General features: G+C 38.9%; 1 protein-coding gene across 2 annotated transcripts in view; it reads right to left on the bottom strand.

Annotated features, from left to right (window-relative positions):
* FZD3 (frizzled class receptor 3) overlaps positions 1-18244 on the bottom strand; it is a 95666-nt gene extending 77422 nt beyond the window's left edge. Inside the window, exons 1-2 of one of the 2 annotated variants that reach the window (XM_025921803.2) lie at positions 18090-18244; positions 7603-8254 (exon numbers count right to left, since the gene is read on the bottom strand). In XM_025921803.2, coding sequence (XP_025777588.1) covers positions 7603-7791 — 189 coding nt within the window. In that variant the 5' untranslated portion in view covers positions 7792-8254; positions 18090-18244. The remainder of the gene's footprint in view (positions 1-7602; positions 8255-18089) is intronic. The other variant, XM_086703779.1, reaches the window with a different exon arrangement.
* Positions 18245-21251: the final 3007 nt, after the last annotated feature.

Here is a 21251-nt window from a genome sequence, read left to right as displayed (position 1 = left end):
ATGAAACATAGGAATCTAAATGTGTTTTGAGTTTAACCACACAGAGAAATATTTAACTTTAAATATAAAACTTTAAATATTTAAATTTTTAAATTAAAACTTTAAAGCAGAGTAATTTGTACTGTATATCAATGGTGGGTCACATCCCTAAAGACAAAAATAAGTACAAAACAATCGGCTTTCAATAATCATATTGTTAGTAATAACACTGTTATTATTCTGAAATGATAGAATGTATGTGTATTGTAAAGGTTTAGTATAAGAGAATAGAGAAACAAAAATAAGATTTTAAAATGGTAAATAAAAACTCTGTGATAGAGGCACCAGATGGCTCAGTCAGTTGTATCTAAATCTTGATTTTGGCTCACGTCATGATCTCATGGTTCATGGGATCAAGCCCCCCATAGAGCTTTGTGCTGACAGAGTGGAGCCTGCTCAGTATTCTCTCTCTCCCTTTCTGCCCTCCCTCCTCAAAAAAAACAAAACAAAACAAAACAACAACAAAAAAACTGTGATATTATTTGATTTAAAACATCAATCTAAACTCATGATGTACTTAAAAAAAATTTAAAAAGTTGGGGAGCCTGGGTGGCTCAGTCAGTTAAGCATCCAACTTCAGCTCAGGTCATGATCTCACAGTTCGGGAGTTTGAGCCCCGTGTCAAGCTCTGTGGCTGAGAGCTCAGAGCCTGGAGCCTGCTTCAGATTCTAGGTCTACATCTCTCTCTGCCCCTCCCCTGCTCATGCTCTCTCTCTCTCAAGAATAAACATTAAAAAATTTTTTAAAACCCTGTGGAGGTTCCTCAAAAAATTAAAAATAGAACTACCCTATGACCCAGCAATAGCACTGCTAGGAATTTACCCAAAAGATACAGGAGTGCTGATGCATAGGGGCACATGTATCCCAATGTTATGGCAGCACTTTCAACAATAGCCAAATTATGGAAAGAGCCTAAATGTCTATCAACTGACGAATGGATAAAGATGTGGTTTACACCTACAATGGAATACTACTTGGCAATGAGAAAGAATGAAATCTGGCCATTTGCAGCAATGTGGATGGAACTGGAAGATATTAAGCTAAGTGAAATAAGTCAGTCAGAGAAAGATACCATATGTTTTCACTCATGTGGATCTTGAGAAATTTAACAGAAGACCATGGGGGAAGGGAGGGGGGAAAAGTTACAGAGAGGGAGGGAGGCAAACCATAAGAGACTCTTGGATACTGAGAACAAAGTGAGGGTAGATGGGGGTGGGGGAGAGGGGAAAGTGGGTGATGGGGCATTGAGGAGGGCACTTGTGGGGATGAGCACTGGGTGTTATATGGAAACCAATTTGTCAATAAATTATATATAAAAAAGAAATAAAAAGAACTACAACTGACTATTAAGTATATAAAATGATATTTTAACTTATCCATAATAAGAAAAATGCAAATTAAATCATACTGAGAAGTGAAAAAAAACAATAATAAAAATAATAAATTTAAAAAGTGTTTCCTTGTTTTGTCTACGAATAGGCCTAAAAATGGCTAACCTAGTATCAACAGGCTTAGCACCCAGATAATGGTCTCTAAATATAATTTCCAACTAAAAGGAACCAGTGCTCTCTAGGGAAATCTCTGGTTCAAAGTTTGAGGCAGAATTTTAAGAAAGGAGCTTGGATCATACCAGAAAGCAAGCAAGCTAGAGTAGTGTCAAAAACCCAGGCGCTATCTTGAAGAGGCTCCCACTACCAAAGACAGTGCAGTTAGAGCTCCAATAGGAATAATAACTCGAGTAGGATTGAAACACATCAAATATGTTAAATTCACAAGTTCATAATGATACCTTTAAAAAAAAAAAGACTTCAATGGTCACCTCTGAAGGATACTCATTATCTTAAAAACTACTAAATTCAGGAGAATGATCAAGTATATATCCTGTCTTTCTTACATAAACTGTACAAGAGTCTAACTCAGTAGCCCAACAGTAAAGACAGGAAATTTCTGTTTATAAAGCATTCCAGCTGAGAAAAGAATGACAGAATTAGAATATCACCCTATTACAAAACTTTAATGAAATTACCGATCTAAGAAATGATCAAGAATGGCTGCTAAAAATTATAAAGAGTGACAACCAAGTATTATAGGCCTATGAAGTATTCTTTAAAAAAATTAAAAAGGGAGACAAAGGAACATGGTAAATCAAACCACACGGATGCAATCGGCAAAATAAAGACTATGGGAAACTCCATATGGCAAACGCATTACAAGAAAAAAAGGAGAGAGGAAAGGGAAGGAGAAATTATATGTTAAAAGAAACTTAAGAGACCTCTCAATTGAATGGGATAGATGAACCCTGATTTGAAAAGCCAACTATAAAAAATGTGAAATGATCAAAGTAATTTGAACATCAACTGGACATATGAGGATACTGACAAAGAGATAAAAGTATGGTGTTTATACATTTTGAAAGAGCCCTTACTTTTTAGAGATTTACACAGAAATATTTATGGATGAAATTATGGTGTTAGAGATTTGCTTCAAAGTAACCCAGCTGGACATGCAGTCACAATTGAAACAAAACTAGCTGTCAGTTGATAATTTTTGAAGCCGGATGATGGGTATATGTTGTCCACTATATCATCTTATCTACATTTCTATATAATTGAAATTTACTATAATAAAAAGGTTTTTTTTTTTAATTTTTTTTTTAACGTTTTATTTATTTTTGAGACAGACAAAGACAGAGCATGAACAGGGGAGGGTCATAGAGAGAGGGAGACACAGAATCTGAAACAGGCTCCAGGCTCTAAGCTGTCAGCACAGCTCGAACTCACGGACCGTGAGATCATGACCTGAGCCGAGATCGGATGCTTAACCGACTGAGCCACCCAGGTGCCCCAAAAAGGTTTTTTTTTTAATGTTTATTTATTTTTGAGAGAGAGAGAGAGAGAGAGACAGACAGACAGACAGACAAGTGTGTGAGCAGGGGAGGGGCAGATTGAGAGGGAAACACAGAATCTGAAGCAGGCTCCAGGCTCTGAGCTGTCAGCACAGAGCCTGATGCGGGGCTTGCACTCACAGACTGTGAGATCATGACCTGAGCCGAGGTTGGACGCTTAACCAAACTGTGCCACCCAGGTGCCCCAAAAGTTTTTTTTTTTAAGGTACAATTTGAGTTTGGATAACAGCAAGACTGGTTCAAACATGTTCTGTTCTTTACAAAAAAAATTTTTTTTAATGTTTATTTTTGAGAGACAGAGAGAGACAGAGCATTGGGGGGGTGGGGGGCGGGGGGAGGAGCAGAGAGAGAGGGAGACACAGAATCCAAAGCAGGCTCCAGGCTCTGAGCTATCAGCATAGAGCCCAACACGGGGCTCAAACCCATAAACCTGAGCCAAAGTCAGACACTTAACCAACTGAACCAACCCAGGTGCCCCCAAACATGTTTTGATCTTAATGAATCATAAAGAATACCAAGGATTTGAGGCTTTTAGGCTCTGTTGTTCTCAGTAGGATCTATCCCACTGCCAGCCAGCTCTCCATGCTATAGAAAATCTTTAATGCAGATGACAAAAAACAGGAAATGGAGGCAAAACACAAACCATCCCAAAAGTTTTTCCTCTGATTATTCTACAGTGGTCAAGTTTCCTTTAAAAAAAAAAAAAAAAAAAAAAAGACAAGTGATCAACCTCCTAAAGAGGTAAGAGTGCTTGTTCCACATACTAACTGAAGTTAAAAGGATGACAGGGTGACAGACAACAAGGACTACTATTTTGCATTCACACAGCACTTTAACTTTTCAAAGTTTTTATTTTTATTCTTTTGAGAGAAAGAGGGCACAAGTGAGGGGGAGAGAGAATCTCACAAGGAGAGAGACAGAGAGAGAAGCAGGGCTCATCCAAAGTAGGGCTCGTGCTCACCCAAGCGGGGCACAAGCTCACGGGATGTGGGACTCGAACTCACAAACCGTGAGATCATGAACTGAGCCGAACTCAGATGCTAACGACTGAGCCACCCAGGTGCCCCTCAAAGTTTTTAAATATACAGATCACTTACATCATTTGATCTTAACAACCTTGTAAAATGGACAGGGAAAAAGAAACACTTCCTAGAAGAAACCAACACAAAGAACTGACAAAACTAGTTAGTGGCAAAATACAAATTTCTTATCTCCATTTCAGTGCTTTTTCCACTAAACTGTCCCCTTCCTATTCAACTGCATTTATTTAGTATAGGGGGAGAGGCTCTTAAGATCTCTTTTATTACCAATGGAGTCATAAATACCTGATAACGGTGTGGTTGGTAAAGATAGTTACAATTTGTTGACAATTTGTTGTCCACACTGGACAGCTCCCAAAAATTAACTTAGCAATCCACACAGCTCAAAATGGTTTGGAAAACTCAGGACGGAGGAAAAAAAAAGTTGTTTTCTATCAAAGACCACTGATACTCAAAGAGAAAGATACCAAGTTAAGAACTTACAAAAATTTAGCATGTGTGTCTGTGTATAGATGAATATGTTTTGGAAGGGAGGAACAGAGAAACATACAAAGATCTTTTCTAACTTAATGAATTGATACATTAACCCATTTATTTAAACATGTTCCAATTTCAATGAAAATACTAAGAACCCTGTATCTACAATGAAAGAACAGCCAACCTGTTGACTATGAATAATCAAATTTGAGATAACCCAGATTCTATATTTCCTCTCATCTGTGGTATCCCTCTCTCACTGCCATATACTATTATATTCCAGGCACTCATCAGTACAGGAATGAACCCTAGGCAGGCTTGAAACATGGGCCTGCTAAAAGATGCTGCACTTAGGAAATTATCCTTTAATTCACCAAGTCCCACAATGAACACTCAAAAATGTCCTCCAATTGTTGGCTCCAATGACTTGCTCCTGGTAAAAGCTGACATACATTTTCTTTTTTTTTTTTTTTTTTTTAAATTTTTTTTTCAACGTTTATTTATTTTTGGGACAGAGAGAGACAGAGCATGAACGGGGGAGGGGCAGAGAGAGAGGGAGACACAGAATCGGAAACAGGCTCCGAGCCATCAGCCCAGAGCCTGACGCGGGGCTCGAACTCACGGACCGCGAGATCGTGACCTGGCTGAAGTCGGACGCTTAACCGACTGCGCCACCCAGGCGCCCCAACATACATTTTCTGAGAGCAGAGATAGAGGGTGTCATCAGCAGATTCGAGTCCTTGTAAGGACTCAAGATCCTTACTTCCATTTGGAAGGATGTTGTGTTGACTGCTGAGTTCCCATGTCCTCTGCTATTACAGAAACTTTACACTCTCAAACTGACATCTCTTTTTGTCAGTGGCATCACTGTCCTGATATTGACAACCATGCAATAAAAAACTATCTGCAACTTTACTTCAAAGAACTGGAGCCTTCCCTTAGAAAATATTGCCCACTGAGGTGCTCTCCCTAGAACGTGTGAAACTTAAACAGAAGCAACCTTATTGCCAATAAAATACGTAGACTACACAGGCAACTTTAAGAAGAGGTTAGTGACAGTTTACTATGTCATCATCATGAATGTCCCAAGAGCCTACAAACGAATGCAAGTTCATTTGGAACAAATATATTAACTTTTCTAGTACCTTCTCTTTGGGATCATTTAGAAATGGAATATGGAATAGAATTAACATTTGCAGATCACCTTTTGTATGCTATACACTGTGCTAGCTACTTTATAAATTTCTTGTTTAATCCTAACAGCCCTTTAAAGTATTTTTGTTATTACTGCCGTTTCACAAATGAAGAAACCAAGGCTAAGGGACTTATTAAGGGACTTGTTCAGTCTTAAAGCTACTACAAAGAAGAGTCAAAAGCTGAACCCACATCAATTCAAATATCTTGATGACTTGCTTCTTACTACCCTATCTATTTCCCAAAGGAATTACATTGATTTATAAATGTAATTTATAAATTTATAAATTTATAAATAAAAACAAAGGTTTTCCTACTTCAATTTCTTTGTGAGAGAATTGATAGTTTCAAAAAACAGCAAGGACTGCTATGCCCAGAACCAAATTAATGTACTAAACCAATACCCATTTTCATATCCTAATCTGATAGTCTATACCAAATCTCTCTTGGCTAGCCCGTACCAAGCTAGTTATACCTTGTATATTCAGAAGAGCAGAAAATGTTTTGTTCAACCTCTATAATATTTTCAAATATTTAGAATATATAAGATGCCCTTCACATTTAAAAATCTATGCTGTCTCAGTCTCAAAAATAAATAAACGTTAAAAAAAAAATTAAAAAAAAAAAAAGGGGGCGCCTGGGTGGCTCAGTCGGTTGCGCGTCCGACTTCAGCTCAGGTCACGATCTCACGGTCCGTGGGTTCGAGCCCCGCGTCGGGCTCTGGGCTGATGGCTCAGAGCCTGGAGCCTGCTTCTGATTCTGTGTCTCCCTCTCTCTCTGCCCCTCCCCCGTTCATGCTCTGTCTGTGTCTCAAAAATAAATAAACGTTAAAAAAAATTTTTTTTTAAATCTATGAACAATAATCTTTCTACCAATTTTCCTAGACACACTTATGCTAGTCTACTTGGAAGTAATGAATCTTTGGGTTTTACCATAAAATGAAAAATTCCAAAACACATAGGCCTCAATGTGCTGAAAACACTGTAACAATAGATTAAAGGCTAAAGTACAAAACATTCTATGTATAATTATTATTAGCTCCATTTTACAAGAAGCTTTACATAGCAAAGAAACTACGGTAAGAAAGTTCACATAATTTGCCCAAAGTGAAAAAGCTAGAAAGTGACAGAGCTAGAATTCAAACCCAGGTTTGTATAAGCCTATGCTCCCTACTACCACCATCCACGGCCTCCCTGATTCTCACCTGGTAAACATATTATCCTTGTCCACAATTCTAAAACCTCTACAGAAATGCATGCATATTTATTTAAACCTACTGTTAACTGTATTCATTAATTTGCCATAGTTTCTAAAGTAAAATCATTAAAAAGTTACCTGAAGAGTTACCACTAGAAAAATTCAAGAAAGGCAACAAATTTTCATTAAATTGTGACAGGTCAACAGCATAATTTACACAACCAAACCTTCATTCATCAGGAGTGATCCTTCTTAAATTGATGTGAACAAAGTAAAATGAGAAAAATGTTTTTAAATTTTAAGAAAATTCAAATATGACAAACCACCAGCCTAAAGGCTGAACAAAAGAATTTATTTCACAAGATCATGTTACCTTCAATACTTAAGGATTGATTTGTGAATATTATTATTATAGTCTACTCTTTATCTGAGGTTTTATGATCAGCCAAACAGGAAAAAAATGTAATCATAACTTGCACAATTTTGAATTTCTGAATAACTATTATCTCCCATGTACCAGTGTTTCATATTTCTTTATATAAAAGCATGTCTAAAAATAGGTCAAGAGTAACATTCCCCAAACATAAATTCTTCAATCTATTAGAGTTTGAACTTAAATCTCTAATTTTTTAATGTACAAGACAGTTAAAAATAATATATTCTTTTGCTGTTATCACTTTCATTAGATTAGTAACAAGACAATGTAAGAATCATTGTCTAAGATATGTCAAATAATAGAACAAGTCTTACCTCCATTGCTAAAGCAGCTGTCTGTTGGTCATAGTGATTCAGAAGATTAGGCATGAAGGTAGTATTATAAGGCAAATCTTGGCACATCCTCAAGGTAATAGGTTCGCAAGAAAACAAACTGTGCCCACCTATATGCCCCACAAATATAGTCAAGGGCCAAACGTAGAAGACAATCCAACTCATAGCCATCCTTCCTGGATCTGAATGAGATTCGGATGATGAGGCCTACTCAATATGTATTTTAGATCTTTATACACCTGCAGGTCTCAGCTTGAAAGTTTTTCTTCTATATCTTACTGTTAAGTTCTTCAAACAGTTAAATACTCTGCACCGTCAGAGGTTTGTTAGCTTGATCTCACAAAAGGCATTTGTTTTTGGTTTCACAATATGGGAAAATGACATCATCTTGTCTCTTCTTTTCATTTTATTACATAGGGCACATTTGGCCAACATATCAAGTTGATCAACCACATTCCCAAACAACAGATTCCATCTTAGGAGAAGAGCTATTTCTTCCTCTGATTGAAATATCTGAGAAGTATTTTTTAATGAAAGAAATTAATTTCCTCTCAAAATCTTTGATGAGTTCAGTGACGTTGCAGGATACAAAATCAATATACAAAAATCTGTGTTTCCGTACACCAACAATGAACTAAGAGAAAGAGAAATAAAACAATCTTTCATGAAAGATGTCATACTGACCTAATAGATAAAATACATGAGTATTTCAGAGACACAGTAGAGTTTTTCTACTTATCATTTATGCTATAGATATACTAAGACAATCCTTAACCAGAATTTAAAGGCAAATTTTCTTCCCTCAATTGCCAACATACGGTTTTATTTCTTATCTAGAATGGCAGTTTTTCATTTGTCACAGATATAACTGATCCATTTTAAAAAATGCTTATGCTATTGTCCTAATTTAAATATGCCATAATTGGAACTATTAAATTTAAAATTTACTTTATGTGTTTTAATCATTAATGGTACATTTTTACATGAACTGGCTTGGCAGAATGTATTTGTGAAAAAGGTGAAATATAAATAAATTGAAAGATATGAATTCAAGTCCCTTACTAGCTGTGTAAGTGTAAACGTACTATTTAACTTCTCTGAACTCAGAATTTTTCTTCTGAAGATACTACCTCCTTTACAAGGATGACATATGAGTGAACTGAGATAATATATGTAAACATACTTTATAAAATGGTAAAGCAGCATCAAAGATTAGGTAATTTTATTACTGAATCACAGTTATACAAAGGCTACCTCCATCAACCAATAGTGAACTGGCAAATAGAAGGTTCTAAAGTACTATCAGGAAATTTTTCCAACATTACATCATCTTTTTAGATAGTACAAAAACTTTGTACCATAGATGTAGAAATATTTGACTAACAAATGTTTCATTGCACAGCCAGGCTGCAAAGAATAAAAATCATCCCTAAAAAAAACAACAACAAAAAAACACAGCAGGAATAGGATTCCCAGTTATGGTTTCCACTAAGCTTTATAGTATTTTCACTTGCTCCTACTTTTCCAGGGGCAAGATACATATCTTATTTGGGGCTGAGAGGTAGTGGACAGGGTAGAAGGTAGGTCTGGTAGGAAGAAAGTATACACTAAGTTGTTATACTTTCACCTGGCTTAATAATGATGTTGAATTTACTTTAATTTCATTTTGTTTTATATGCATTGAGTATTTCTAAGTTTGTTGTGGAAAGCCTGAGCTCAGAAAACATGAGAATGGTCAGGTTCAGAAATTCTCAGAGACACAGGTTAATAAGACAACTTAAATACTAGGGCCCATGACAGTTTAGATCTTGAGACCTGGACTGGTTTCACTGAAGCAGGGAAAGAAACTGTTCTTTGTTCACTCTCAATGCTTGGGACCTCTGCATCCCAAGCTTTAGTTATTAGGCAGAAAAAACTATTCGGATAAAATAAAGCAGTGGTTCAATCTTTCTAGTTTCTTCCTGTAGTACATGGTATTGAGTGGAGGAAGGGAAAAGGAGAGTCTAAGAATTAGAATTTGGAATATTAAGGTTATGAGCCTATCTTTGCTCCAAATGACTAATCTCTGTATACAAAGTCTCTAAGTTAGAGATCTTTGCGACAGCTTCTTGGCCTGCCATATTTTTCCTTCCTTCAAACTGGCCCCAGAAATGTGGGGTCTGGCTATATAAAACAGGTAGTAAACATAATCATTTACAATTAAGCTTAATTACATGCAACATAGTAACAATCATGCATACCATTAAATGTGTGTCAAAAAAAACTACTGAAAGCTTTATCAGTTTACATTAAAATATCCATGTAAGTTCAGTCTTTGTAGTTTGCTGCTTATGCAGCATGTTCATCTGCTTAGAACTTAAAAAAAAAAAAAAAAAAAACTACTAAAGAGAACACTGCTCCTTACTGAATATATATATAGTAATACCCCAAATTTTTTGAAGTTCATTTAAACTGAAGAGTTTTTAAAATTTCACTGTTTCAAATTTGTGGTTCAAAGACAACTACCATATAAAAGAAATGAAAAATACTTCACTGAGTTTTTAAAACTAGATGAGACACCTCCTGATACTTCTTCCCACTTTATTTTACCTGATTTCCTCTCGGTTACTTCTTTTCCTCATGTAGAAGTGAAGCTTCCCACCGCCTCCTAAAATGGTTTCCTTTGTGTACCACAACATCCAAATTACCATATATCAAAACACTCCTGTAAAATCTATTGTTAGGCTGAAGTAGGATGACAATCTTAATATTTTAAGACTGTAGTTTATGATTATTGAAATAAGAAAAAAGTGAACTCAATAAGACAAAAAGAGTAAAAATCTTACTTTATATTTCCTCCAAATCAAAGGGTCTCTCTAATTTTAATGTGTAGCAGATTCATGAATCCCCTCACAAGTCTAAGAAATCTGAATCTCTGGAAAATGAACTGCATTTTCTAACCAATCATCTCAGATACTATTACAAGTTAAGTGGCCCGTAAGTCATGTTTTGAGATATGCTATCCTAAAAGAGTAACAGAGTATAGGTATATTTAAAAATAATTAAATGCTTAGCAAAATACATAAAACAAATTTAAAAAATAAAAGCAAATAAAGAATAACACTTTAATAGAAAAATGGGAGAAGAACATAAACTTATAACCGAACTGCAAATAACCAACAAATATGTGAAAAGATATTCAACTTTACTCATAAAAAAAATGCAAATATGAGAGAACATTTTCACCACTCAGGCAAAAAGAACAACGAAGAGAACACAGGATGGGAGAGGGTACAGAAAAAAAGAACACTTTCAACATTCTAACAACTTGAAATACTACTGTAAACTGGTTGGTATTTTTAAAAAATTGCTACTTACATCAAAAGCCCTTAAAACGTGCACAATTTGATGCAATAAATATATTCTCTATTCTAAGTAAACACACAAGTACATATGATGCATAAACAAAATGTTAGAGTAACACTGTTTATAAAATAAAAAACTAGCTGGGGGGCCTGGGAGGCTCAGTCAGTTAAGCAATCCCGCTCTTGATTTCTGCTCAGGCTATGATTTCACAGTTTGTGAGTTTGACCCCACACTGGGCTCTGCACAGGCAGTATGGAGCCTGCTTGGGTCGGTTTCTCTCTCTCTCTCTCTCTCTCTCTCTCTCTCTCCCTCCCTCCCTCTCTCTGCCTACAGCATGGAGCCTGCTTGGAATTCTCTCTTTCCCTCTGCCTCTGTTCCCTCCCCCACTTGCAGTGTAGTGCTCTTTCTCAAAAAAGAAAAAAAAAACCTTGAAACAACCTAAAAGCCTACCAATAAGGGACTTGTTAAAAACAAACAAGCAGACAAAAAAACTATGGTACAGGGGCGCCTGGGTGGCTCAGTTGGTTAGGTGTCTGACTTTACCTCAGGTCATAATCTCACGGTTCAGGAGTTCGAGCCCCACACTGCGTTCTGTGCTGACAGCTCTGGGCCTGGAGCCTGCTTTGGATTCTGTGTCTCCCTGTCTCTCTGACCCTCCCCTGCTAGCGTGCTCTCTCTTGCTCTCAAAAATAAATGGATATTTTAAAAAATTAAAAAACAAAACAAAACACTAAGGTACAGGGGTGCCTGGGTAGATCAGTTGGTTGAGTGTCAGACTCTTGATTTTGCCTCAGGTCATGATCCCAGGTCATGGGATTGAGCCCTGTGTAAGTCTCTGTGCTGAGCATGGAGCCCGTTTAGGATTCTCTCCCTCCTTCCCTCTCTCTTTCTCTCCCCCACTCTCCCAGCTCACTTCTGTGTATGTGTTCTCTCTCTCTCTCTCAAAAAACAAAAAAACCCACTATGGCACAACCAAGTAGTGAAATATTACGCAGTCACTAAAAACAATGAGCAAGATCTGTATCTACTGACATGGTAAGACGGTAACAATACAATAGGTAAAAAATAAAATTAAAACAATTTCCTAAACAGCATATATATCCCGTTTTTGTGAAAAAAAAATGCACAGAATAAAACTATTTCAATTACTTATAAAATAAATGCTCTGAGATTTTATGAAAGAACCTATGGTATATTACTCTGTGTATGAAATAATTAGCTCTGCTAAATCTATAAATGTGTACTGACTGGCTAACAAGAATAAACATTGGTGAATCACTGATTTATTGGCTGCTAATTGAGCAACAAGCCAGGGGACACTCTAATGCCCTACTGCAGGTAGAAAGAAAAGCAAAAGAGCAATGATCAATTTAGTTTGAGTAAAAACTGATTTTTGTTAAATTTATTTTGAGAGAGAGAAAGAGAGACAGACAGACAGACACAGAATCCCAAGCTGACTCCCTACTGTCAGTGCAGAGCCCTATGCAGGGCTCGAATTCACGAAGCATGAGATGATGACCTGAGCTAAAATCAAGAGTTGGACACTTAACTGAGTCACCAGGGGCCCCAAAACTGTTTTTCAATATATTTTTTTTTAACATTTATTCATTTGAGACAGAGAGTGAGTGGGGGAGGGGCAGGGAGAGAGGGAAACACAGAATCCAAAATCCACACAGAATCCAGAGCTGACAGCTCAGAGCCCTATGTAGGGCCAGAACTCACAAACTGTGAGATCATGACTTGAGCCGAAGTCAGATGCTTAACCAACTAAGCCACCCAGGCAGCCACCTGATTTTCAATATTAAAAAAATCAGATGACCTATGAGCTGAATCAAATGGTATGCACATTTTAAAAGAACTCTTCAGGGGTGCCTGGGTGGCTCGGTTGCTTAAAGTGTCCAACTCTTGATTTCAGCTCAGGTCATGATCTCAGGGTTCATGGGATCAAGCCCCACATCGGGCTCTGCACTGACAGTGCAGTGCCTGCTTGGGATTCTCTCTCTCAAAATAAATAAATAAACAAACACTAAGAGAAAAAACAAACAAACAAAAGGGGGCACCTGGTGGCTTGGTCAGTTAAGTGTCCAACTTCAGCTCAGGTCATAATCTCATAGTTCGTGAGTTCAAGCCCCACATCAGGCTGTGCGCTGACAGCTCGGAGCCTGGAGCCTGCTTCGGATTCTGTGTCTCCCTGTCTCTCTGCTTCCCCACCCCTGTTCCTGCTCTGTCTCTCTCTATATATTCAAAGTAAATATTTAAAAAAATTTTTTAATAAATAAAAGAACTTTTGATATATATTCCAAATCTCTCTTTAGTAACAATGAGATACTGCTTCTAAACAGGATTGCGTGGGTAACAAAAGTGATTTTTCCTAAGGTTTTCCTAAAGTACAACCTAGGAAAAAGTTGCAAGTTGAAGTTACAGATCTATAGAAAATAGAGAAGATCATGGACCCAAAGAGGTCCTGCCAATGTAACAGCAACTCTTAAACAAAGATTAACAGTCATTTTGGCATTCTTACTGATATTACATTGTTTACTATAGGAATCTGCAATATCTCAAATAAATAAAGGAACCTGCTAAGTTAACATAATTGGAGTAAACACCATCAGAGGCCAGGGCTCATCAGAAAGTGAGTGATATAGCAATAGCTGTTCATGCCCTACTTGTAGGAAAAGACACACACTCCTTTGCAGAGCAATGAAAGATGCTTGGAAAACTAAGTTACTTGATTATCGTTCCATTAGAAAACAAAAGGACTTGACACATCTAATTTTTATGAAAGTGTAACATCAGAAATCTGATCTTACCAGCTTTCCTTTGAATATTAATTTTAAAAGCCCTTAAAATAGGGGCACCTGGGTGGCTCAGTTGGTTAAGCTCCAACTTCAGCTCAGGTCATGATCTCACAGTTCGTGGTTTGAGCCGCGCGTCAGGCTCTGTGCTGACAGCCTGGAGCCTGCTTCAGATTCTCTCTCTCTCTCTCTCTCTCTCTCTCTCTCTCTCTCTCTCTCTGTCCCTCCCCCACTCATGCTGTCTCTCTCTCTCTAATATAAACATTAAAAATTTTTAAAAATAAATAAAAAATAAAAGCCCTTAAAATAAAATAAGCCAAGTATCTGTCCTGAAAAACAGCAATAAAGGGATAGGAGGGGCGCCTGGCATAGCTCAGCTGGTTGAGCATCTGACTCTTAATTTTGGCTCAGGTCATGATCCCAGAGTCATGGGATCAAGCCCTGTGTGTGGCTCCACTGAGCTTAGAACCTGCTTAAGATATTCTCTCTCTCTCTCTCTCTCTCTCTCCCCCCCCTCCCTCTCTCCCTCTCAAAATAAAAAAAGGGGAGGGAGGTAGGAGATGCAACTTTTAGGAGGCTGTTTTCAGGCTGGCTACAAAGCCAGACCCAAAAAACACAGGTGGGAAAAGCAGGATGCAGCAACTGAAGAGGAAAGCAGACTGAATCCAGAAATACTGACAAAGTAGGCCCTGAGGGCTGTCAAGAGGGTCCCGCAAAAGATCATGTTCAGTAATTCTATTTCAATTCACATTGTCTGTACAGAAAGTGATCCATTTCATCATTCTCAGTTCAGATTTAATTTTCTTGACACCTTATATGTATATACAACGTTTTGCATTTCCAATTCAGAAATACCATCCAAAGGTTGTCTCACACACAGGGGCTACAGTGGGAACAGGAGGGATATTCTTTGTCTTCTTTCAGTTTCCCAAGAATGCACTGCAAGGACAAGCAATGACTATTTCTTGATAATGAAGTTCCTCCTCCAAGGAAAATTACTGTATTGTTAGAGAAAATATACAAAGCATATTCACTGTTCTAAGTGTTACTTTCCTTTTCCTAAAATCCGTATGTCCTTTGGCCATTTGTTTTCCACATCTTATTATCTAAAAAATAAATTCAGTCTCAAAATTTTGTTTCCTGGTTGCTGAGTTTATATAGTTTCATATTTAATGCAAGGGCCTCAATTCCTATTAATCTCAGAATGAGGATTTCTTTTCAGGTCTATTTCATCTAATTTTTAAAGTCCATCTGTGCCACAAATAACCTAATCATACAATGTGCTCAGTGATGACAGGGTTTAAAAACCCAAACAGGAAAAACAAATACGTTTAGGTTCAAAATCAAAATGAATGGTAGACATCAAAATACAGTCTAAAGAAAACGGAAAAGCTTTTACAACCAACTTGAAAACAAAATGGAAAGTTAAAGGGGTGCCTGCCTGGTTCAGTGGGTAGAGCATGTGACTCTTAATCTTGGAGTTGTGAATTCAAGCCCCACATTGGGTATAGTTTTTTTTTTGTTTTTGTTTTTTTTTAATCCAGGGGTACCTGGGTGGCTCAGATTAGGCATCGACTTCAGGTCAGGTCATGATCTCGTGTCTCATGAGTTCGAGCCCCATGTCAGGCTCTATGCCAACAGCTTGGAGCCTGCTTCGAATTCTTTGTCTCCCTCTCGGTCTCTCCCCTGCTCACACTGTCTCTCTCTCAAAAATAAAACAATTAAAAAAATTTTTTTAATTAAATCTTTAAAAAAAGGAAAAGTTAAAAGATGGCCAGATTCTGAACTAAAAAAAAAAAAAAAAAAAAAAAATCAGATTGCAATTCTAGCCCAGTTTCCTCTTCCAATTAAAATCTATTAATCAGAAAACTCTCTAATACCAAGCCCGATTTTTCCCTTAGCAAGGTTGTATGGTTTGTATGCTTTGGCTATAAAATTATTTCAGTAAGATAAAATTTAGAGACCAGGATTTCAGTTAAAACCTCTTTCCTGGCCAGTAAAGAGTTGTCACTTTTTTTCCCAAATCTATATTGAATAATTTCTTCAACATGTACTTTCCAAATCATTCTTTTTATTTGATTTATTGCTCTTTTATGTGGGCAGCTACAGCTTTAAGTAGCCATAGTTCTAGAGTTTTAGGGGTTAAAAATACCATAAAGACAACATCACCTCTGTGAAAAGTAAAGATGTACCACATGTTTCCTAAAGAAAATAAAATCAACAGCAGCCTAACATCAACAAATTAATATGCTCAGAATTACTTTTGAGTATACAATCTGATAGTTTTACTAACAAACTAATATGAAATTTAAGATAGGTAGAGTTTCTCCTGAAGCCAAATGGGAAACAGAGGACTTATTATGAGTTAAACTCCTTTCTCCTTCTCTGATGGCAAAGCCTTCCACGCTGTACAATACAAAGGAAGAATGTGCACTTTATTAAGTTGCTCTCAACATTCCCTACTTCAAATATTTCAATCATGGAACTCCCAAGAAAAACCCACCTAAATAAATGCCCAAAACACAAAATAAAGCTCAAAGGAATACAGCAGCTAAAATGGGGAAATGAATGATAGAGCTCACAGTCGTTTCTTCTATTAATGGGACACTCTTACAGATTTAGAAGAGGTGTAGAGGTAGAGAATATTAGTAAGTGGATGAGATTTAAAAAAAAAAAGTAGGAAAGGAAAGGGAGGATGGTAGGTTTTATTATTTACTTACTCTCCTAATAGTTTCAAAACATTTGGGGGGCTGAGGAGGAACATGTTATTTCACTAAATAAAAGGCAACAGGGTAAGAAAAGGGCTGCATCTTAATTAAATCTTGAGCTCCATCCTTCCAAGCCAGCCCAGTTAAGCTTTCACACCTCTTTCCTACACTTCCTAATTCTGAATCTTTTTACCTTTTTGTGGTAGCTTGTGGTTTAGTAGTTCACGTAAATGCCTTGTTTTTTTTTCCCCCCCTGGAGGAAAAAGATAGTCTTGATTTGCTTAAAAGTATGTATGGAAAGCATTATCTTTCTTCTTAATAACAGAATTAAGGATTTGTCTATTCCTTAGACTGTCAGCACACCACTGAAGACTAAAAGAGGCTGAAGAGGGAGGTAACATCCCTCATGTCAGTCAGGTCTTTGTTTCCTTGCTCTTGTGGTGTTGGCTTTGCAAAGTAAGCCAATTCCCATGAACATTACAGGTCTATCAAAGCTACTTTTATGAAATAAGATTTTAAGATACTTTTATTTTTTATAGCTGTTAGTCTGCTCTGCTGCTGCATCTGCCCAAATTTAGGGAACCAAAATTAAAAATTTCATTTTAATACAGGGCAAAAAATTGGATTTCTTTTATTGAGTAGATAACTTTCAACTTCAAATCTCTCCCGTGCCTAAATTGATGGCACGCGCTTTTGTTCTTAAAAAAAAAAAAAAGAAAGAAAAGAAAGAAAAAAGAAAAGCTTTCTCCTAGAGAGGAGCCGCCTAACTCCAAGTCTCCTGAGATTTAACGAGCCTCTAGGAAGATGTTAAAATGTCTTGAAACGTTTTTACAGCACCTTTATTTGCGAGGCCGTCTATTAATTACCCAGCAGTACCCCCACGGCAAATGCACATTAGCATAAAAGAGGGCAGCTGGGGGAAGCGTTGGGGAGGGAGCGCAGACTTTGCAAACTGATGGGATGGAGGGGACAACTTTTAGGCACTGGAAAGAAGAGGTCGGCCAAATGCCAACACAACATCTAAACCTGAAGCAATTCTAACGTGGGTCTCCGGCCGGCCCCAGACGCCCAGGGCGCCAGAGCCCTGGATGCATTGTCCTCCCCCCGGCCGCCGCCGCGTCCTCCACCCACGCTCCGGCGAGCGGGGAGCGCCACACGCCCCCGCGGCGCCGAGCCAGGGAGCGGGCGCCTATCGCGGACGCCCTCCTCCACCAAGGATTTGGGCAAGGGGGAGGCGGAAGGGGAGCCGAGGGGAGCCGCGGTCCACACTCGCACAGGTTGCCCAGCGCGGGCTTAGGACACAGAGGGTTAATAATCTCCCGGGTGTCTGCCCACCTCAGCCCTCACCCCAAACTCGGCTCCTCCGCACCCCCTCGGCCCGCCGTCGGTCCCAAGGAGCCCCTCCGACGCCCCGCCACAGCCTGGCGCCGAAGGCTTTTGTTTTGGCCGCGACGAGAATAACGATCCCTGAGGAGGAGGAGGTGCCGGAGCTGCTGGTGGCTCCTCAGCACAGGGTTAGGCAGAGGAGCGGGCAGCCGCGGCGGCACCTCCTCATTTCCCACACTCCCCGCGCCCTTTTCCAGCTAAGCGGGACTGGGGAACCGCTCGCCTCGTCGCTCACCTCACATCTCGGGGCCGGGCTTCAAGGGGGCTGTAGCGCCGGCCGGGGGCGGCCACGGGTCCCTCAGGTAAACGGAGCCAGGGAGGACCGCCGACGCGCGCGCCGCTTCGGAGCAACCTCGAGCTTTCGGGAGCGCCGGAGCGCGCGGCCCAGGGAGCGAGCGCGCGCGCGCACGCACGGCGCAGGCGCGCTGCGCACACTCGGCCGCACGCTCCCATTTTGAGACCCAGTTGGAGGTGCCGGCTCGGAGCTCTCGGCCGGTCTCTGCCTCGTGTTTGGCTGACGCCTTGCGCCAGTTATCCCGCTCCGGCGGAGTGGTTTCGATCTCTGGAAGCGTTTCTCTGAAATGCGCTCAGCCCTCTTTGCAAAGCCCTCCCTCCCCCGCTGAAAAAGCGTGGCGACTCTTTACCCAAACTGGGGATTCTGTTATTGCAAGACCACCAAAACCTGTTCTACGAACGAGGGTGCTGACCTAGGGATCCGGGGTTGAAGGTGGTCAAGAGTAGGAATACAGGTGTTGAGGGTGGCACTGGGTGCAGATAGGAGTAGGCATCTGACCTCTTGCAGAGCTTCACGCTTAAACAGACTAGACAAGATACTTGCCTAGGGGCAGTTTATATCCTCTTTGCCAGCACCTTAGTGCACAGGTGGAGATTGTGGTTATTGGTAGCATTTCCCATCTTTTTCTACATAAGCCATTTCAGAGCTGAAAGAGTTCTTAAAGATCATCTAAACTCAACCTCTCATTTTTCAGACGAGGAAAATAGCACTCAGAAGGGTTAAATGACATCCAAAGTCACGCAGCTTTTTAAGAAAAAGTCTGGATTCATTCAAGGCCAGGCAGTTCTTTTTTACTATACTGTTTTCCTTTTTGTCCCTTTTCAAGCTAGACTTAATAGGCATCATCTTGTTCTGTTGATAGCCATGGAACTTAAAGTATATTGATCCTGTTGCACAACAATGTGAATGTACTTGCCACTACTCAACTGTACATTTAAACAATGGCTAAAATGGTAAATTTGTGTTAAGTGTATTTTATCACAGTTTTTAAAAGGCACTGAATAAGTAATGAGTATTGAGCTTAGGCAGCCATAAATATAGTTTAACATCAGAGGTGAGCTATGGGGAAAAGCAAAAATTAATATATGAAGCAACATTTTCAATTTTCATAGTAAATACTTGTGCAGTAACAGTTTTGGTTTTTTGTTTGTTTTTTAAAGTAATACGGATCCTCAGGCTGATTCTAAGCAAGACAGTGTGTCCTGTTGAGCCAACACTGGCTCTACTGAGGAGGAGTGAGGAGGCAAATAGTGTATGTGAAAATCTGTATGCGGTATGCACTTCCACATCCCTTGTCCCTGCAGAACCTCTGAAGATGTGCAGCTAGATGTACTTTTATGCAGTTTACACACCATCCTGTGAAAACTGTGAGGCATAGGACATATCATAGCTCACATGGGAAGTGAGAGTGATGTAGAAATTATCACTGCGTGTGTCAACATGATTAAATCTCAGAAATATAACATTGAAAAAAGTGAACTACAAGATATGTAAATTATGGTATCGCTTTAAAAACAGCCATATTGTTTGAGATCAAACATGCATCTATAAAAAGCATAAAAACTGGAAAAGGAGGCTACACACCAATTTCATAGATGGTGGTTGCCTCTAGGCAAGCGGGGAGGGAAATAAGATCTGGAAAATGTACAAAAGGGGGCTTCAACAGTTAATCACACACATGAAATGAAAATGTTAATGTTTTTTAAATTTTTGGTGGGGATACAAGGGTGTTTCTATGTAGTCTCTACATTTTTCTTTATGTTTGAAGTAATGTTGAAGTATTTCAGACATTGAACTGATGTGCTCACTGTGAATATAGCCTGAATGTTGTCATTCAGAACAGAAGGTAAGGAGTGTCTTCAGTTAGATGCTAAGGTGCCAGACAAGAGGAAGCCTAGAGAGTGCTGGTTGAGAGGATAGTCAAAAGGGAGCTTATTTTCACATATAAGATTATTCAAATTAAACAGGGGTAACATGAGATGGTTTCTTTTATCCCATCTCTCTTTCATTCCATGTTCTAACCACCAATAGAAAGTCTTTAATGAGTGAGAACTTCGCAGAGAGACATAGCACTCAAACGGAATGTTGTTAAAACTGGTCTCTTGATGAACCCGTTTTGAAACCATAAATGTTAACTGGCAATGCTGCACATGGTAATTTAGTATTGCATCTACTACCTCCCCCGAGGTCTCCACCCCCCCACCAAAGGCTTTGTTTACTCATTTATATACAACCTGATCATGTGGAAAAACCACAAGGCTGGAATTCAAACAACCTGAGTTCTAATTTCAGTTTGGCCACTCACAGACCCTTTGTTAAGTCAAGGAAAGCAACAATCTCTATGAGCTTCACTCTCCTAAGCTGGAGGTATGCAAATGTTGCCGATTTCAAAACTACAAAACACAATACAAACATAGGTTTACATTTAAGTTGGAGGAGAATATATTCTTATCTATTTTAGGAATGTAAGGTAGTGAAGTTTTGGGGTTTTTTTGTTTTGTGTTTGTTTTGGGGATTTTTTGGTTGTTGTTTTTGCTTGCTGCCCATAGGAACTGCTTTATATTTATCATGGAGCTCCTTCTGAAATTTTGAATTTTTGGTTGTTTTCTAGCACTTGTTTATAAGTTCTATCACAACAGTTATAAGTGTGGGCCTTATATTAGGTATTTACACATTGCATCTTTCAGTCTTCCTCATTTTTTTATCCTTGTGTTCTCACCCTGCCCTTTATTACGTGGTGGGTACTCAATAAATTTAATTAGACTGGATTGTAAAATTTTCTAAATTTGGAGTTATTCTTATTAAGCCATGCCATCTGCTGGTTCTCCGGTGTATCTGTCAGTCAGCCTGAATTCCTCTTGAAATTCAGGATGAAGCATTTGTGAATTTGTGTGTTGGGCAATTTCCCCGTGTCCTCCCACTTCCTTTTGCAGGTGCTTTTCTTTTATTGAACCAGTCGCGAATTCTTTTTCCTCCTACTCTCTTTCACCTGTTGGCCACTCTTAAAACCTGGAAAAGTGGAGTTTGCATTTCGGAGCCTCGGAATGACCAGAGAAATATAATTGGACATGCTCAGTTGGTTGTCCTGATTTGGAACACAAA

The sequence above is a fragment of the Puma concolor genome, chromosome B1 (assembly GCF_028749965.1).
Source record: "Puma concolor isolate L17-30 chromosome B1, mPumCon1.1.hap2, whole genome shotgun sequence".
Lineage (NCBI taxonomy): Eukaryota > Metazoa > Chordata > Mammalia > Carnivora > Felidae > Puma > Puma concolor.
The sequence above is the reverse complement of the archived record's forward strand: the minus strand, read 5'-3'. Positions and strand labels throughout refer to the sequence as shown.